Source organism: Mesoplodon mirus, assembly GCF_964341445.2.
Source record: "Mesoplodon mirus genome assembly, chromosome: 11".
In the NCBI taxonomy this organism is placed as follows: Eukaryota; Metazoa; Chordata; class Mammalia; order Artiodactyla; family Ziphiidae; genus Mesoplodon; species Mesoplodon mirus.
Genome location: NC_138987.1, coordinates 26977037 through 26994265, shown reverse-complemented (window position 1 = coordinate 26994265; position 17229 = coordinate 26977037). Strand labels below are relative to the sequence as shown.

The window sequence follows — 17229 nt, the reverse complement described above, 5'->3', positions numbered from 1 at the left end:
ACACCAGGTTGAGAAAGGTAGTGTATAATGATTCTTACTGAGTATCTGTGAACGAAGCCACAATTGTGCTAGGTACTTTCCCTCTTTTTAATTCTCATTAAGCTGCCAGGTAATATTATGATTTTTATTTTAAACACAGACAAACAAAAGTTGAGAATGGCCAACTAAAGTATCCAAAGGTAGTGAACAGCAGAACAGAATTTGAACTCAGATTACTTCCAAAGCTCACATGCTTTTTGCTGTACCATTCTTCTTTCCTCAAGGAATGAAATGGAGGAGGAGAGGAAGGGACCCTAAGCTGGAGGTCAAGAAAAGGTCCAGAAGCATGAATCTGTTTTTCACAATTCATCATATTCATTCTGTGTATCTATAGCTTTATCCACTTGTGATGAATCCCCTTTTAGAAAGATTTCCTCATGGATCTGGTCAATCCTTGTTCAAATAGACTGTTCATTCCACTTTGCTTTTCTCTGATCCCCACACTGTCTGTTCAAGGGTCCTGAGTAATCAAGTTGTTGCTCAGCCATCTTGTACGCAGAAATTAACTACTGGACAAATTGTGAAATTGTCTTTGGAATGTTTAACTCTAAACCTTTCTTGCCTCTGCTAAGATGTCCACGTGTATTAACACAAAGAATTCTTTCTTTATCCCTCCCCCAAGACGTGCTGAGTGTGTAGGGGTCAATTTTTAACCTGCATAGAGCCCTTGTTTAAAAATAAAAATTCATTTACTAAAAGGTAACTAAGATCATAATCAGGTTTGGAGGTTCATTTCTAAAGCCTCTCTTAGCAACCACCAAAATTATTGGTATCTATCTAAGGATCCACACTATTAAACTGGAAAAACTCCACTAAGGAAATTGCATGCCAAGCTAGGGAGTTAACTGTTAACAAATTGATTCAAATGGGAAAGAAATCGTTTAAAAAATTTGGCTGGATATTCTTAGCCAGAAATTTCACTCACTTAAAAGATATAATTTAATTTTCATTATATGCATAATATTATAAGACATTTGGCAAATAAATAGAAGATACATATAATCTCGTCATAACTCATCATGATGCATTTCATTCTAGCCTTTTTTTTCCTTGGCCTGGGCATAATTTTTTGAAACATATTTTAATGATCACATATCTATATCCATCGTATTTTCCCAAGTGGCTGTCATTATAACCATTTAAGAGAGAAAGTTAAATTTTCATTATAAAAGTAATAAATGTTGTTTTTAGAAAAGTTGAACTGTGATAAAAAAGAAAATAGAAAGGAGACAAAAATCAGCCCTAGGTCCGTCATCTAGAGACTATCACTCATATCTTGGCGTGCTTACTGGCGCTGTATTTTATGCATGTTGTGTTGGTTTCTTTCTAATAGTTACATAATCTCCACTGAATGATTACACTGCAGTCCACCTAACCATTCCCCTATTATGGGAATTTAGTCAGCTTACAAATTTAGGTAAAAAATTTTCCCATTAGTTAGGTCTCCAGAATTATAAAGACTGAGTCCTGGGGCATACATTGTCTTATGGCTATTCCCAAAGTGAGAGGCTTCTCTCTGGAAGTGCTGTCACATTGCGAGCGGTGGGGTATGGGTGGGGAACATTATCAGCCTGTAGTCTGCCTGCCAGCCTTTTTTTCACTCTACACCCTTTCTCACCTCCTAGCCACCCGCCCTCCCATACTGTCTCGCAAATAACCATGCCGACGGTGTGTGCACTCCTGGTTCTTGGCTTTGCTGTTTTCTCTGCTCTACACAAGGCAGACATTGGTTATCTCTTCATTTGAAGTTTCAACTTAGGTAAATAGTGGGCGGAGCTTAAGCATTCTCTATCATCCTGAGCCAAGAAGGGTGACATGGCTCTTGGCTGCGTTTAGGAGGTCACCTCTGTTTGCATAAAAAGCTTTAGAGCCACCGCTATCTCTCTGGCCTTCTCTCCTCCACATTCTCTCTCTCTAGTCGGGACTCCCACATTGGGTGACCTGGTCAGAGGCTGTGTTCTCTGCAGCTGGTGCCCATAAATAATAGCTCCATCATGTACCCCTGAAAATTATGAGGAAGAAAGAGCAGGAAGGGTGCCTGCGTAGGAATGCTTATTACTGTGTTTACTATGCCCAGAGGTTTCATTTGGGGCGGGGGGTTGGCATAATAGCAATAACAATGATAAAAGCTGATATTTGAGGGATGCTCACCGTTATCTCTGGCAGGAAAGGCTGTGTGGTTAGGAGACCAATGTCTGAGATTAGAGGAAAAGGGCCTCCCTCTCCAGCCACTTTTAACAAAGCATCTTTATCTCTGATTTCATTTTTTACATGTTCCTTAACCTCTTCAGAGGTCTGTTGGGAAGGTCACAGAAAAGAATTCTAAACTGTAAAGTGATATTCAAATGCAAAAAGGTATTGTTATTGTAATTATCCCTGTGCTCTTCAACCATATGCCACTAACCATCAAGAAAAAAGATACACTTCTTGAACTACAAGGTCAATGAATTTCATTTCTTTGAAACTATAGAGTTATTCAAGTTAAACATTTTTTCTGGGTACATTTTGTCCATTTCAACGTTTGGGGCAACCCCCTTTTTTTTATTTTAATAAAGTAAAGAGGCTTGGTTTTCTTCACAAAGAACAGTACTGTCAATGAAATCAGACTTTTGAATAAGTAGCAGATGAGTACCACACATTCAAATTTGAGGACCAATTTAAGTAAATAGTTCTTAAATGACAAACCCCATAATAACTAAAGTACCACCAGCTAAAGACATTGAAGGTGAGAAATTTTATTAAGTGAGTATTATTTTTGTGGCATTTAATGAATGCCTGTACATGAGCCTTCCCTTCTCAATGAGGCCTCATGTGTCCACTCTATTAAATACTGCAAAAATCTCCCTCATTCCATCCCAGGACTGCCTGTTCCCTTCATCCTGCTCTGCTTTGTATTTTTCCCTCAGCCTTAATCATTATAATCATTATAAAATAATACACAAATCGGTTGTCTTTTATGTTTGTTGTTTGTCTCTTCACAACCTGAATGGAAGCTTTGTAAAGGAAAATATCTTTGTCTGTTTTGTTCACTGATATATCCCAACCACCTTGCAAAGTGATCAGTACCTAGTAGGTGCTACATATACATTTGTGGCATAACTTGAATGAAAAGTAATTATATAAAAATATGAATGGTATTATACTGGATAATTTTAACTGAGCATTTACTAAGTACCTGGCAATGTGTTTGTATCATCTCATCCAATGTTTCCAACAAATTTATGAAGCAGGTACCATAGTACCACCAAATTACAGGTGGAGAAACTGACGGTTAGAAATGTGAAAGTACATTTTATAAGGTCTCATAGTCAATATAATTAAGAACTTTGATTTAAACCCAAAAAGCCTGACTCCTGTGGACTCTATTCAAGCAGAACAATGTTGCTTGTATTTATTGATTTATTTATTGAGGTACTATTACTGAGATTCTGTGAGATGTCATTCAGGAAAGGAGGTTTTCCTGTGTAAATATTTTTGGCAACCACTGACCCAATGAAATCTTATGTTTGCAACTCTAAGCCTTGAGCAGATTTACACGTGATTAAATTCTGTGGCATTTGAACTATCTCCCCCACCTCTTGTGATTAGTTATTTGGTTTTGCAGAAGAAAAGGTAAACAACTTATGCAGTGTTAAAGACTTTCTTCTATTCTTTTTTTTTTTTTGTGGTACGTGGGCCTCTCACTGTTGTGGCCTCTCCCATTGCGGAGAACAGGCTCCGGATGCGCAGGCTCAGCGGCCATGGCTCACGGGCCCAGCCGCTCCGTGGCATGTGGGATCTTCCCGGACCGGGGGCACAAACCCGTGTCCCCTGCATCAGCAGGCGGACTCTCAACCACTGCGCCACCAGGGAAGCCCTTCTATTCTTATATTTAAAAAACAAAAGACAAAAAAAAAAAAAAAAAAGAACTCCTCTTCCTCATCTCTCCTCCTTTCATTGTGTTTTGCTCTGGTTTTAAGTGTTTGGTCTGTTTCAATTCCAGTGACTGCCTCCTTCATATACTCCCTTTCACCTATTTTCTAGGAGAATGATATAAACCTGACCCACATTGAATCAAGACCTTCACGTTTAAAGAAAGATGAGTATGAATTTTTCACCTATCTGGATAAACGCAGCATGCCCACTCTGGCAAACATCATCAGAATCTTGAGGCATGACATTGGTGCCACTGTGCATGAGCTTTCCCGGGATAAGAAGAAAGACACAGGTAAGAGAGAGAAATTTTGCAACACAGATGACCCTACATTCTCATCATAAAATAATGGCAAAAATAATCTCTACCCTGGAAGACCAGAATTAAGTGAGAGGATATAGGTTAGGGACTCAGACGAGTACCTGGCATATTTAGACATTTAATAAGTGTTCTTTTCCCCCTTCCTCAAGATAGCTGTTTCTTATATTAGTTGTCTTCTGCTGCAATTTTCATATATTTTTCATTCGTGGATTACTTTGCTCTCAATTTCCTAATTTCTAGAGGTAGGATGATTAGGGTATCCAGGGTGCTTTCTATATAAATATAATTTCAAGACAAATTCTTTAGTTATCTCCATGTCATCTCATAGCCTCTCCCCAAGTCCTTCTCATGACATGTCAGTTCTGGAGCTGGAGCTCCTTGACTCCTTGTTCTTAGGTCTTTCACTGTCTCTCTGTCTCCTCCACTAGATTACAAGCTCCTGGTGGGCAGGGAGAGTCTCTTCCCTATGTTAATATCCTCAGAGTCTAGTACAGTGCTTAATACACAGCTCTCAGCAAATGCTTGTGAGTGAATGGCTGAACAGAGCAGTTGTCAAGGCTTGCTCTGACCCTTTATTTACTTACTGAAATTGCTACTGAGTCCAGACTTGTTCTGCTCGGGGTCATGCCAGGCCAATAAATCAGGAGACGAGTTGTTAGGGCAAGGAATAACGACTTTATAGCAGCCTAGTGTCTCAAAGAACCATCTTACCTTATCAAAGCGCTCAGGCCTTCTTTGATACTAAAAAGGCGAAAGGGTTTGTTTGTTGCAAACTTCGTGGTGCAGGAATCCTTTGTTCTTGCAGGTGTCCACATAGGTCAGGTCATGATATTCCTATAAACCTCCAACAAAACAAATACTATTCTCTGTTCTGTAACTAGTTATCCCTGTATGTATGAACTCTTAAAGGTCGGAGCCCTGAGAATAGGCTATCCTGTAAATTTCAGGCTATAGGCAACATTGTTTTACAAAAGGAGCAAAGCCATCATGACTAAGCACAAGCAACAGAGTACAAAAGTTAAAGTAAAAGAAACAGCTCTAATATGGAGTCAGATTTGTTCTTCCCTATTACAGAATGTAATTGATGTGCCCTGGAGGGGAGTAAGGCAGTAGAGTGTAGGAATTAGGAGTATGGGCTTGGGGTTGGACAGGCTTCAGTTCAAGTCCTACTTTGTCCACTTATTGGCTTTGAGACCCTTGACAAGTCTCTTTAACAGCTCTGACCTCAATTTTTCATAGGGCTTTTGTGAGGATTAAATGAGATCTTCCATAGTCAGTGCTTAGAACAGTGCCCAGCTGGATAAATGAGAGTATGTGATGGTTGTTAAATTGATGAGCCATGCTAATACATTATTATTAACTAGAGGCTATACATTAGCGATCATGCTTTGTATCGTGTAGTTCTGTTGGTTTTGGTAAATGCATAATGTCATGTATCCACCATTACGTCTCATGCAGAATGGCTGCAATGCCCTAAAAATGTCCTGTGCTCCCCCTGTTCAGCCCTCCCTCCTTATCCCCTCCCCCCTGGCAACCACTCATCTTTTATTGTATCCATGATTTTGACTTTTCCAGGATGTCATGCATTATGAATATGGAATCATAGAGAATATATCCTTTTTAGGCTGTTTTATTTTTACATTTAGCAAGGTTCCTCCATGCCTTTTTGTGACTCGATAGCTCATTTTTTGTAATTACTGAATTATGTTCCATTGTATAGATGTACCACATCTTGTTTATCCATGGGTAAGGCTGTTAAACATTCATGTGCAGGTTTTTCTGTGGACATAAGTTTTTGACTCATTTAATTAAATACTTAGAAGTGTGATTGCTGAGATGAACTACTTTTTTCCTATATAATCAAACATTTTTTTCTACTATAAAATGAAAAGCTTTTTTTCTTGCCAAAACATTGAAGACTAGCTCAAGAGGACTTCAGGCTCCGTACCTGAAAATAGTATGTTACTAGGCAGAGATGCTTTAAAATGAGACAAGACCCACCTCTTTGCATAGGCCATTGAAACATTTTCCAAAAGACACCTCCAAGGCCATCCTAGGAGGCCTTCTCTCTTCCTGCTCGTGTCCTCCTGTGGCTGTAACCAAGACGAAGAAGTCCATCCTGGGCTTCTGCCTTTGCCAAGGGTGGACAGCGATGCGCACGGTCTCTGGTCCCTGGGGGCGGGTACTTGGAATTCCTCCTCACATTAACCCTGTCTGCCTTCCTTCCTCTTCCACCTCCCAAGTGAGCTGCTGCCCTGATGTCCGCCTTCTCTTGCTTTTCTGGCCACCTGCTCCCAACAGGAGCCACAGGCCCTCAGGGCAAAGGGCCTGCCGAATCGTGGGTCAAGTTCTGCCTCTGCTTAGAGCAGGTAGAGGCCAGGCCAGCTGGGGCCCTGAGTTAGGAAATCAAAGCAACTGACAGGCAGGCAGGCAGCCCCCTGGGGAGACAGGGAAGATGCATAGAGATCAGCTGAAGGGCTGGCAGCCTGAACGGGAGGCTCAGAAATAAGAGGTGAAAGAACCGTTAGGAGCCCAGACTCCGGAACCAGGATACACACTTGGTGTGACTTTGGGCAAATCACTGATCACCACAGTCTATCACTGTATCAGATGAGAGTACGAGTCTCTGCCTCGCAGGATTAATGAAATAACACCAGTGGAGCATTGAGAACAGCACCGAGCATGTTTAAGGGCTCAACAGAAGTTCTCTATTCTTAGCATTATCGTCCTTGTTATTATAAATTATGACCTGAGCACGGGAGCCATGAAAAGCCAGCCTGTACACAACTACGTTTTCAGAGATTCCGGGAACTAGAAAATAACCTCACAGGTCAGGCAGCCCAACAGACTCCTTAATTTTTCATCATAAAAAATGGAGGCCGTGACTTGCCTTAAGGCACAGAGTGAATTCTGTGCAGTTGTGGGCAAGCGGATGTCTAACACTGCTCTGTGCCTGGCACCGTGCTAGGAGCCGGAAGGAGAGAGAGTCAGCACGGCCTGTCCTTCGTGAGCTCATAGGCTGGCGAGGATGACGGGACAGCCAGGTGAATACAAAAGAGGGGCGGGTGCTGTGATGGAGACACGGCTGGTGGAATTGGACCTCTTCTCCACTTTTGACTCTGAGGACCCAGCAAGTGTGAAAGTGAAGAAGCCAGCGTTCTGACCCAGAGGCGCCACGTCATCAGGGTGGGGCTCATCCGAGGTGGAACGTGGCACAGGTTTGATTCCCTGGCGGGGCTCAAAATGGCAGGGCGTTTAACGTTGGATTGATATGTTACCTAGTGAGGAAAAAACTGCTCAGACTAACCCTTTAAAACAACACGTGTTTCTCGACCCTTATTCCTTTGGATGGTTGTTCACCCTGTCCCATATGGGCTGCCACTCCCTGACACGGTTTCCTGACCTTCATGTCCACGTAACAGACCGGTTGCTCTCGATGCAGTGATGCTGAAACAGCCCAGCTTTGCACCTGCTGAGAGACACAGGCCCTTTGGGTTTCTGGGGTAGTTTTTGTGAACTGGAATCTGGGCCCAGAAACAGACCTTTTTAGGGGAAACAACCATTCCTTTGCAGAGTTGTTCTTTCTGTCGAACTCCACGGGAGGATGATTAGAAGAAGAAAAGCATCATCATAGATCCGAACCTTTGATTCTTTCACTCGACAAAATGCCCTTTCTATTGAGGGGCTCAGATCTCAGGGGCGAGTCTGACAGCAGGTTGAAGGGGAGAGATCTGAACCCCTCAAATCAATTAGGCTAAACCACTTTCCATTCTAGTTTTCAAACCGTTCAAAAGGCCGTGTGGGCGCTAGAAAATGAAAGTTTTCAGTTTCTTAATTGCTAAAGTTCCCCACCCAAGACAGCTTAAGGGAAGGCTAATTATGGTGACATGTTAAAGAAACCCCAACCTTCTAAAATGCCTCCTAGAGAAGCTGATGGGAGTTTAATAGGATTTTAATCCAGAGAGTCTTTTGAATACTTGAGGTCTATTCTCCTGCTACCCTCTCTCCTGATGACCTCAAATCCTTCTTCAACCCAACATGAAAGAGCGTTAATATCTTCCATCGATCAATCTACTAATCCTTTTACCTTTCCCTTTGAGTCTTCTGCATGACATTACATTGAGCGGGGGGTGGGGGGGATGGAAAATTCCTACATGGAGCCAGATTGCAGCCAGGAGAAGCAGATGGACAAAATGACTTGGCTAGACAGAGGTGTAGGATCATCACCTTTTGAGAAATGTATCTGTTTGGCATTATTTTTCCAAGAGCAGTTGGCCACTGAGTAGATTTTGTTCATGCTGTGGTGATTGTAAGGGTCTTGCTGTGGAAACAAAGAGAGTCCAGACTGCCAGGACAACTGTAATTTTCTATGGGGAGTAGAAAGGCTATTTTTTTATTTATTCATCTATCTACTACCTATATCTAGCCTAGGGGCTGTTATGATTTTCTGTGTCTTCTTATTTGGATTAATTCCTGAAGCAATGATTTAAGTGGAGAAGACAAAGATTTAATTGTGAGAAGACAAAGTAACATCCTTATATTTATTCCTTCCCTCTTATATGCCCCTCTCCCCTCCCAGCCCTCTTGAGTTTTTCCCTTTTCTGCTTCAACATTGCTGCCGTGAAAGGCAGTGCCATGATAAGGCTGAAGTTTCAGATCCATCGTGGGAGGAGGAAGGATAGGGCTCCTCGGAGGAGTCTGAAAAGCCCCTGGGATTTGGGGCAAACTGGTACATGTGCACCTGCATGCATATTTTTTAGGAGAGAAGATTTTCAAAAGGGTCATTGTTCCCAAAGACTTGAGACCCTGTAGAGAGAAGCTGCTTAGGGCAGGAGCGGGGCCAGATGGTCGGGGGTTTTCCCCATTTCCGTCACCTGTGCCTGCTTTTCCTCTCTCTCTCCCTCTGTTCCTCTGTTCTGTTTCCATCATCTTTCCTTTGTCCCCCTCCTCACTTCCAAACCTCCTCCCATGCGTTTCACTCAGCCCCAAGTGTGCCTCGGGGCTGTAGCTGTTCGTGGCCCTGCGCCTGCAGGAGTCCCAGGGTCTGCATGTTTGTAAAGACACACAGGATTGATTGACAGCCTTTTCCAGTCTACCGGGATGCTTGCTGCCTGTGTTGATGTTGCCGGAAGTCCTCTGGCAGCTGAGGATGGGACTTTTGTTTCCACTGCCTCATCGAGACAAGCAGACCCGCAGCTGAGAGGATAAGCCCATTGAGGGGAAGATGGCATCAACCCTGCAGCTGGAAGCCGGTCCAGGGCTTGCTCCTTCGCAATCTGTCAGAGGCAGCTCTATTCGCTGGCAAGGGAAGATCCCGAGTAAATGCTGTATTTGGAGCCAGTCTGTTTGCCAGGTCGCAGGGCTTCGAGCTGAGGAAGATCGTAAGATTATAAGCAGGCTTTCATTCTAACAGGAATTCCTTATTTGCATGCCAAATGCAAATGATTTTCCCCTTAGGTTGTCTCACTGAAGCTTTGCAACAGTCAACTCAGATAGCTGGGGCAACAGATAACGTGATTCTCATTCTCTGCATTAGGAAGTGAGATAGAGGTACACTTGCACCGTGGTGTGGATTTTGCAGTCTTCACTTTTCCAGTTCAGTTCCAGGGCTGTAGTTGTTTTGGCCAAGTTGCTGGCCCTCTGTAGGCCTAGCTTTTCTCGTCTGTAAAAGGAAGATATCTGCGTGCCAGTACGGTTGTGTGGATTCTGTGATATACTCTGTACAATGTGCCTGGCATAAAGGATCCATGCAAAATGGTCAGTAAACTTGTCCCTGAGTCTTTTCTAAGGATACCCGGTGAATCTTACGGTTGAGGCAAAGCCAGAATCCCCAAACTCCTGATCTTTGGTAAAGAAAGGCCACCGTGATGTGCTTTTTGGATTGTGAATAATTAGACTGAGAACCCCTTTTCTGTCTGTGACAGGTGTGCTCCCTCAACTGAAGGGGTAATAAAGAAATATGAAATGATTTTAACTGAATGTCAAGTTGCCATTCATGCTGGATTGAGGGACTATCATAGCAAGTCAAAAAGAGCAATTAGTTTAGAGTCGAGAGCCAGGATTTGGATTCCTATTCTGTACACTGCCAGCTAGGTTTGAATCCCATCTGACTCCCTACCAGCTGGAAGACCTCTTTACCTCTCCTTCCTCATCTGTGAAATAGACCTAAGACCCACTTGGCCACTTTCTAGGGCTCATGGGGTCTTTGTGCAAGACACTCTGTGTGTTAGGGTGTTTGATGGATTGAGTTGAACTTGCTTGAGTTGAATAGGCCCTTGATCTTATTCCTCCTTAAGCCTCAATAAGGGGGGAGCTTTATGATCCATAACCTCAGCTTAATGTCAGACTGTTTGCCACCACCAGCTCCATCGGGTGGACACTGACCAGGCTAATAAAATAGAGGGAGTTGGCGGCAGTCACCCCCTCACTGGGGCCAGCCTCACCTGGCAGCCAGGGAGATAACTTCCTCTGTGGGATGATGTGAGGGGCCCTGGGAATGGTATCTCATTCCCAAAGATGACTTCCTGTGAACATGGTTTAGATGCTTGTCATTATGCACTTGGCCATGTGTTATATTGGAAATAGCACTGGTCTAGGAAACAGCTTCACATTCAGATTTCCTGCTTTTTCCCTCCCTCCTTCCCTTTCCCCCCTCCCTTTTTTTCCTTCTCTTCTTCCTTCTTCCTTACCACTCTGACAACATCCATTCCCAAAAGCAGTAACCTCTTTCTTGTTTTCATCCTCTTTGAAATATTTGTAGCATTTGACGCCATTTTCCCCCTAGAATTCTCTTTTTCCTTAGTATTTTATGAATTACGTGGCTCTTCCTTATTAAAATCCTGACAACTGGGGTTTTCTTCCTTTTTCTCTTACTACTCCTGCTCAAAAACTAGAGTCTGCTTTACCACCTTCTTCTCTTTCATTCACATTTATGCCCTAATTCGGTTGATCATTCATTCATGAAACTCATATGTATTGAGCATCCATTCAGTGGCAGCCACATGAGGGATGCAGTAGGGAAAACAACACACGTGGTGCCTTGACTCACATGTCTTATGGTGTAGGAGGTAGTTGCTGTTTGGCCATGTCTATACAGGGACAGGGAAGTGGGCGTGTGTCAGGAGCACCTAGGAGATACACTGAAGTCATTCTTGGGCATGGTGGGGAGAGGGGGAGCAGGGCCAAGGAGGGGCTCCTGGAGGGGGACAGACATATGGAAAAGGCTTTAGATGCATTCTGTTTGATCCAATGGCGGTTGACTGTAACTCCAGCTGTAAGTTGCCAGTAATCAGATCTCAGGGCAATGTGAGCGCTCAGAAAACAGAATTCAGTATTTGGGAATATGGTGGACAACCTGCCAATAGGTAAGTTTATAAGATAAGTGACATCTTAAAAAGGCTATTAGGAGGATGGCTCCAGGTTAGATTGGTGATTGGAATCAATGCCCTTTGCTTTATTCATTATTTCCCTTGTATCTCTCACTCATTCCATCCATTTATTCATTTCCACACCATTTCACTCTTTACTTCCTGCGAGGTTCCTTTTATTCATCTGGTTCTCATTCTCATTTTGACATGCGGACGGAGAGATCAGAGGCTTTGCCTGGGCTGTCAGTGATAAAAGTGGGCCCTGCCCGACCACGCCTCCGCTCCATCCAGGAGGCAGGGACCAGCCTGGCTCCGTCGGCCAGCGTTTGGCTCACCCGTTCTTGCCAAGACCTTCCTGAAGGGCTTTCCTTCTTCAAAAAAGAAAATGGAAGCTCCTTAAAAGAGAAAACTAACCCCCTCAGAAGTCTTCATCTGTTGTGATCAGCACAGCAAAGGCTTCTCTGCCCAGCTGGAGGCCGTCGGAGGCTTCGGAGGGGACATCCAGGAGCCTGGGAAAAAGGGGTGCAAAACACCCTTCTATTTTGGGCCTAGGAAGCCGAGGATTTATGGCTCTCCCTGAGACAGCCTGGAGACAGAAGTCTGGGGCAAGCCTGGGTGCCTTGTTGGCGACACCCTGGGGCTGGTGGAGGGAGGGGGTTAGATAGGACCCAGGCTGCACCTTGAACTGCTATAAATTTAATGGGCCAGTTCTGACCCGCTGGCCGGGAAGCAGGCTCCAGCCAGGCCTGGGGGCTGAGGAAGGCTTTTGCTCAGGAGCACCCCTGAGCCAGCCGCTCCTCGGCGCCCAGGCTGAGCAGTTGACCCCGACTTAATGAGACCACGACGTGGGTGTCCAGGGCCAGCTCTCCCTCGGGCTGCTTCCCTTGGAGCCAAATCAATATTTATTAATGATCCGCACCCCGCCCCCACCCCGGATGTTTCTTTCTTCACAGAGGGCCTCTGTTGCCCCAGCCTGCCCGAGCCATTCATTAACTGAGGAGCCCCGCAGCCCGGGAGGCTGTGGAGGGGCTCACAGGGGCCAGCCCACCGCGGATGTATTTGCAAAGGTCATTAATGAGCTAATCTGATTTAACTTTTCAAAACAGAGGCCTGGGTCGCTGGGGTCAGTCTCGATTCCCGGCTTTGTGAGTGAGACTGGGTGGGAGGGGAAGGGCCTGTGAGTGTCACTGAAGAAGAGAAAGGAAATGTGAAGGTGTCTTTGAGGAACCAAGGACTTAGGTGTTAAATAGTTACCGCCCCTAAAGCCAGGGGGGCTCGGGATGGAAGGTGGTGAGGACCCGGGGCTGTCCTAGGGATTTTCTTCAAGCCCCTGTAAATTCCTGTGGTAGTGTGTCATCTCCTTCCCCCCTCCAGGCAGGAGAACAGAAATCTAAAGTCAAGGGCCGCTCACCTGCACCTTTTTCTAAACCAGCCTAGCACAGCTCAGCGCACAAGTTCAGTGCACAAGCTACAGAGTTCGGATTCCCGTCCAGCCAGTGCTGTGATCTTGAACAGGTCGCTTCATCTCTCTGAGCCTCAGTTTGCTCATCAGTAAAGCGGAAATAATCGTGTCTACCCTACTAGGGTTACTCTGAGAATGAAAACAGACAATGGAAGTAAAGTGCTTAGTGCAGCATCTGAGTATAGGAAGCTCACAAAAAATGTAACTTTAAAGGAAAAAACGGTAACTGTAACTTTGGGGCTGGGGAAATTGGAAGAGCCCAGGTGTCGAGGATGCAGACACAAGTATGAGCCCTGGCCCTGCCACCAGTGGCCTGCGGAGCCTTACTTAACCAGACAAGTGTCCCTGGGACTTTTTTTTGAGAGGTTCAAGTGTAATGATGACACAGGTCTACCTACTGGGGGTCAGAGGCTTCTCATCCTAACCAAAGAGTAGGTGAGCGCTTGGCTGCCGCACCTGTCTCACAGATGAGAAGCCAGAGACTCAGGAATCAAGGAACTTTCTCTGTGGGAGGGATGGGTAGGAAAGCTGAAACTTGAACGCAGACCTACCGGCTTCCAGTCGCTTCTCTGCAGTCTCCTGCCTTTAGCACTTGCGGTCCGCACCCTGTTTTGCTTCCCAGCCCTGCTCAGCTGGGCCTCTTCCCCAGGCAGTGAGCCATGGCAGGACCTTGGTCCCCCCCGACCCCCAACACCCAGAACTTGCCTCTCCTGGGTCTCATTTCCTTAAGCCCTGCTCGTCCCTGCTCCCCGGGCTGATAGCTGGTGAACTACTTCTCTTAATCGTCAAGCCCAGCCTGGGTCCTCTTTTCTACCGCAGAGGCTATACCCAAGGGCCTCCGGGAGACGACACCTTAATGTCACGTGAGGTCTGGGGAGGGGATGGGGGAACTGATTCAAAGGTAGGACTGGGCTGCTGCCTGGAGAAAGTGTGTACCAGGCCCATCCCCCCTTATTACCTGGCTTTCTCTAATGAAAATAATGATCGCTATAGTGATAATAATACCAAATGCTCATAATGTGAGTATCTGCGCCAAGCACTGTCCTAGTCCTGCCTTAGCTCATTTAATCCTCACACACTCTGAAGTACATACTCTTATTATAGCCATTTTACAGATAGGAACCTGGGGAACAAAGGGGTTAAGTAATTTGCACAAAGTCTCAACATCTCAAAGTAGCAGAGGTGAGATTTGGACCCAGGCAGTCTGGCTCCAGAGTCTGTGTGACTAGCCACAAAGCTTTGCCACTTCTCTAGCCTGCTCTGTTCTGGGTCTTTTCTGGATGATGATGGGGCCCAGAAGCCACCGAAGGCCCCTTGACTTGGGTGAGCACCCCATGGCCTCGCAGTGCCCCCTCCCCTGGGGGTCCCTGACAGTCTCCCTGACTAGGTCCTAGCTGCTTCGACCTTTGCCTTCTCTTTGCCAAGACTTGAATCCTTTGAGTCTTTGCAGCCCTCTCAAGTTCTCTGATATTTTTTTTCCACCAAGAGGTCTGAACCAAGCCATGTGGCCCAACTACAAAGTGTTTTCCCTTTGGAGGAGAGAAGAAAAAAAAAAAAGTCAGCCAAAGCTGAAAATATGCTGGTTCTGCTGCCCTCTGGCGTTCAGTTGGGAGCCGGCCGGCACACCCAGCTGTGAACCAAGGCGGGGACAACAAAGCTTCTCTCTGGAATAGAGAGCCCTGTTTCTTGGGTGAGAGAAAGGGAAATGGTGGGGGCCATGCATTTTGGATGCTGAAGAAATGCAGTGGCTCTACTTCCAGAAACAAGCGAGGCCGACACATTAATTGACTGGAAGTATCAATATATTTTCATGTGTCTTCTGGCCAGCCTCAGCCCTCCATAGTTGGAATATGAAACCCAAAAGGGACTGCAGCGGCTAGTGAATCCCCCAGCTCGAATTTTATACAGGGAGAAACTGAGACCCAAGATCAGGAATCCTGGTAACATCAGAGCCAGATTGAAAAGGAGCTTCTAACTCCAGTCTCCCTTCCTTCCTCCTCTTCTTCCTCCTCCTTTTTCTTCATCATCATCATCATTAAACTTTTTCCCATCCTAATTGTAAACACCGACTGAACACTTACTGTGTGGGCCGGTCACTCTGCTAAGATGTGTCCCATTTCCTGTAGCATTTAATGTATGCAATGGTGGCAATAATAGGGAATGACAGTTTTAATCCATTTCGTGGCTAAAGAAACTAAGGCTCTGAGCGATAAAATACGCACTCAGTTACACAACAGAATAAGTGGTTGACCTCCTGGCCTTGCTGAAAGGCTTTCTACTCTGCCCCGTGCACTATATTAACAGCAGAGTAAAAGGAAAAAAAAAAAATCCCTGGAGCTTGCAGCTGAATAATACTAGTACAGAAGTGCCTCTTCTATTGTGCTTTGGTTTACTGTGCTTCACAGATTCTGTGTTTCTTACAAATGGAAGGTTAGTGGCTGCCCTGTGTCAAGCAAGTCTATTGGTGCCATTTTCCCAACAGCATTGGCTCACTTCCTGTCTCTGCGTCCCAGTTTGGTAATTCTCACAATATTTCAAACTTTTTCATGACTGTATTTGTTATGGTGCTCTGAGATCAGTGATCTTTGCTATCACTACTGTGACTCACTGAAGGCTCAGATGACGGTTAGCATTTTTTAGCAATAACGTATTTTTTATTTATTGTTTTTTCATACATAACGCTATTGCACACTTAATAGACTACAGTATAATGTAAACATAACTCTTATATGTACTGGGAAACCACAAAATTCACGTGACTCACTTTATTGTGCTATTCTCTTTACTGCGGTGGTCTGGAGCCGAACCCACAATATTTCCAACATGAGTCTGTATTCACTATGTACCAGACACTGTTCTCAACAAATCACACATATTAACTCTTTTAAACTTATGTTGTTTCTATAAAGTATACTTTATTATCCCCACTTTACTTATGGGAAGACTGAGGCACAAAGAGGAATAATTTGTCCTGGATGCCACAGAGGGTAAATATAGAGACGGCATTCAAGCCTAGGCTGTGTGGCTCTGTTATCCAGGCCCTTAACCATGACCAGTCTGTGTCTCCCTGAGGCAAATAGGGAACCAGATCTGGGACAGATCTAGGAACAGGCTCTGACTATTACAGTCCCCTTGAGCCATGGCAAGGTCGTGTCATGTCTCTAGGACCCTCACCCTGGGGTCTGGAGCCACAGGATGTTATATAAAATAGTGTCCCCATCTCCTTGCACTGCTTTGTTCTTCTTCAGGAATTTCCCAGCGTTGTTATATATTTAAATTTATTTATTGTTTATTCTTTGTCACCCTCACTAGAATATAAGCACCACAGGCATGAAGACTCCACTGTATTCACCTCTCAACGTCCAGTGCCTGGTAGTAGTGGATGCTCAGTACATAATCATGGAAATGCCTTTGGCAAGGCTAATGGCCGCCCCGCCCCTCCAAGTCAGAAAGGGGTGCCACAGGAAAGGGCTGGGGGCAGCTGTTATTGCCAGAATTATGGATAATTTTTAGGCAAAAGAGAGACTATGAACGAGCGGGGACGGGCTGCCTTGGAAGTGAGGTGACAGGGAGACAACATGCTAGAGAACCAGGAAGGGTCTTGGAGGAAATCCCGAGTCCTGGCTGACTGCAATAGGATGTCCCTCCTCAAGCCCTTCCAAACTCGGGTAGGGAATAGACCCCATTTTCATTGCTGACAACAGAGGTCCATTGTGCAAGGGAAGCACTGGATTCAAGGAGAAAGAAAAGCTTGAGGAGAATTCAGGTGACAAAGTGGGGAGTCAGGTCCCATGCTAAGTAAGCAGAACATGGTGCTGAGTCATCCCAGACTCCAAAGTCTAGCCTTTGGGACCGCAGAGGTCCATGAAGAGACTTACCCTCCCTGTTCCTCAGTTTCCTCTTCTGTACAATGGGGATAATAATAACTCCTACCTCATGGGCCTGTTAGGAGAATTGGGTGAGGTACGGTATGTAAAGTGTTTAGGACAGTGCCTGGCACACAGCAAGAGCTATATAAGCATTAGCTGGACTTAACTACGTCTGTTCCCATTGCTACTATTATAGGGAGCCCACCTTGAGAAGTGGGCTGGTTTTAGGGGCATGGAAGCCTTCAGGTGGGAAACTCT

The 17229-nt window shown here is 45.1% G+C and overlaps 1 protein-coding gene across 1 annotated transcript in view; it reads left to right on the top strand.

Moving 5' to 3' along the window:
* The window catches only part of PAH (phenylalanine hydroxylase), a 71454-nt gene that overhangs the window by 16420 nt on the left and 37805 nt on the right, over nt 1-17229 (top strand). The window contains exon 3 of the mRNA XM_082634617.1: nt 4063-4246. Within this exon, the coding sequence (XP_082490743.1) occupies nt 4063-4246 (184 nt within the window). The remainder of the gene's footprint in view (nt 1-4062; nt 4247-17229) is intronic.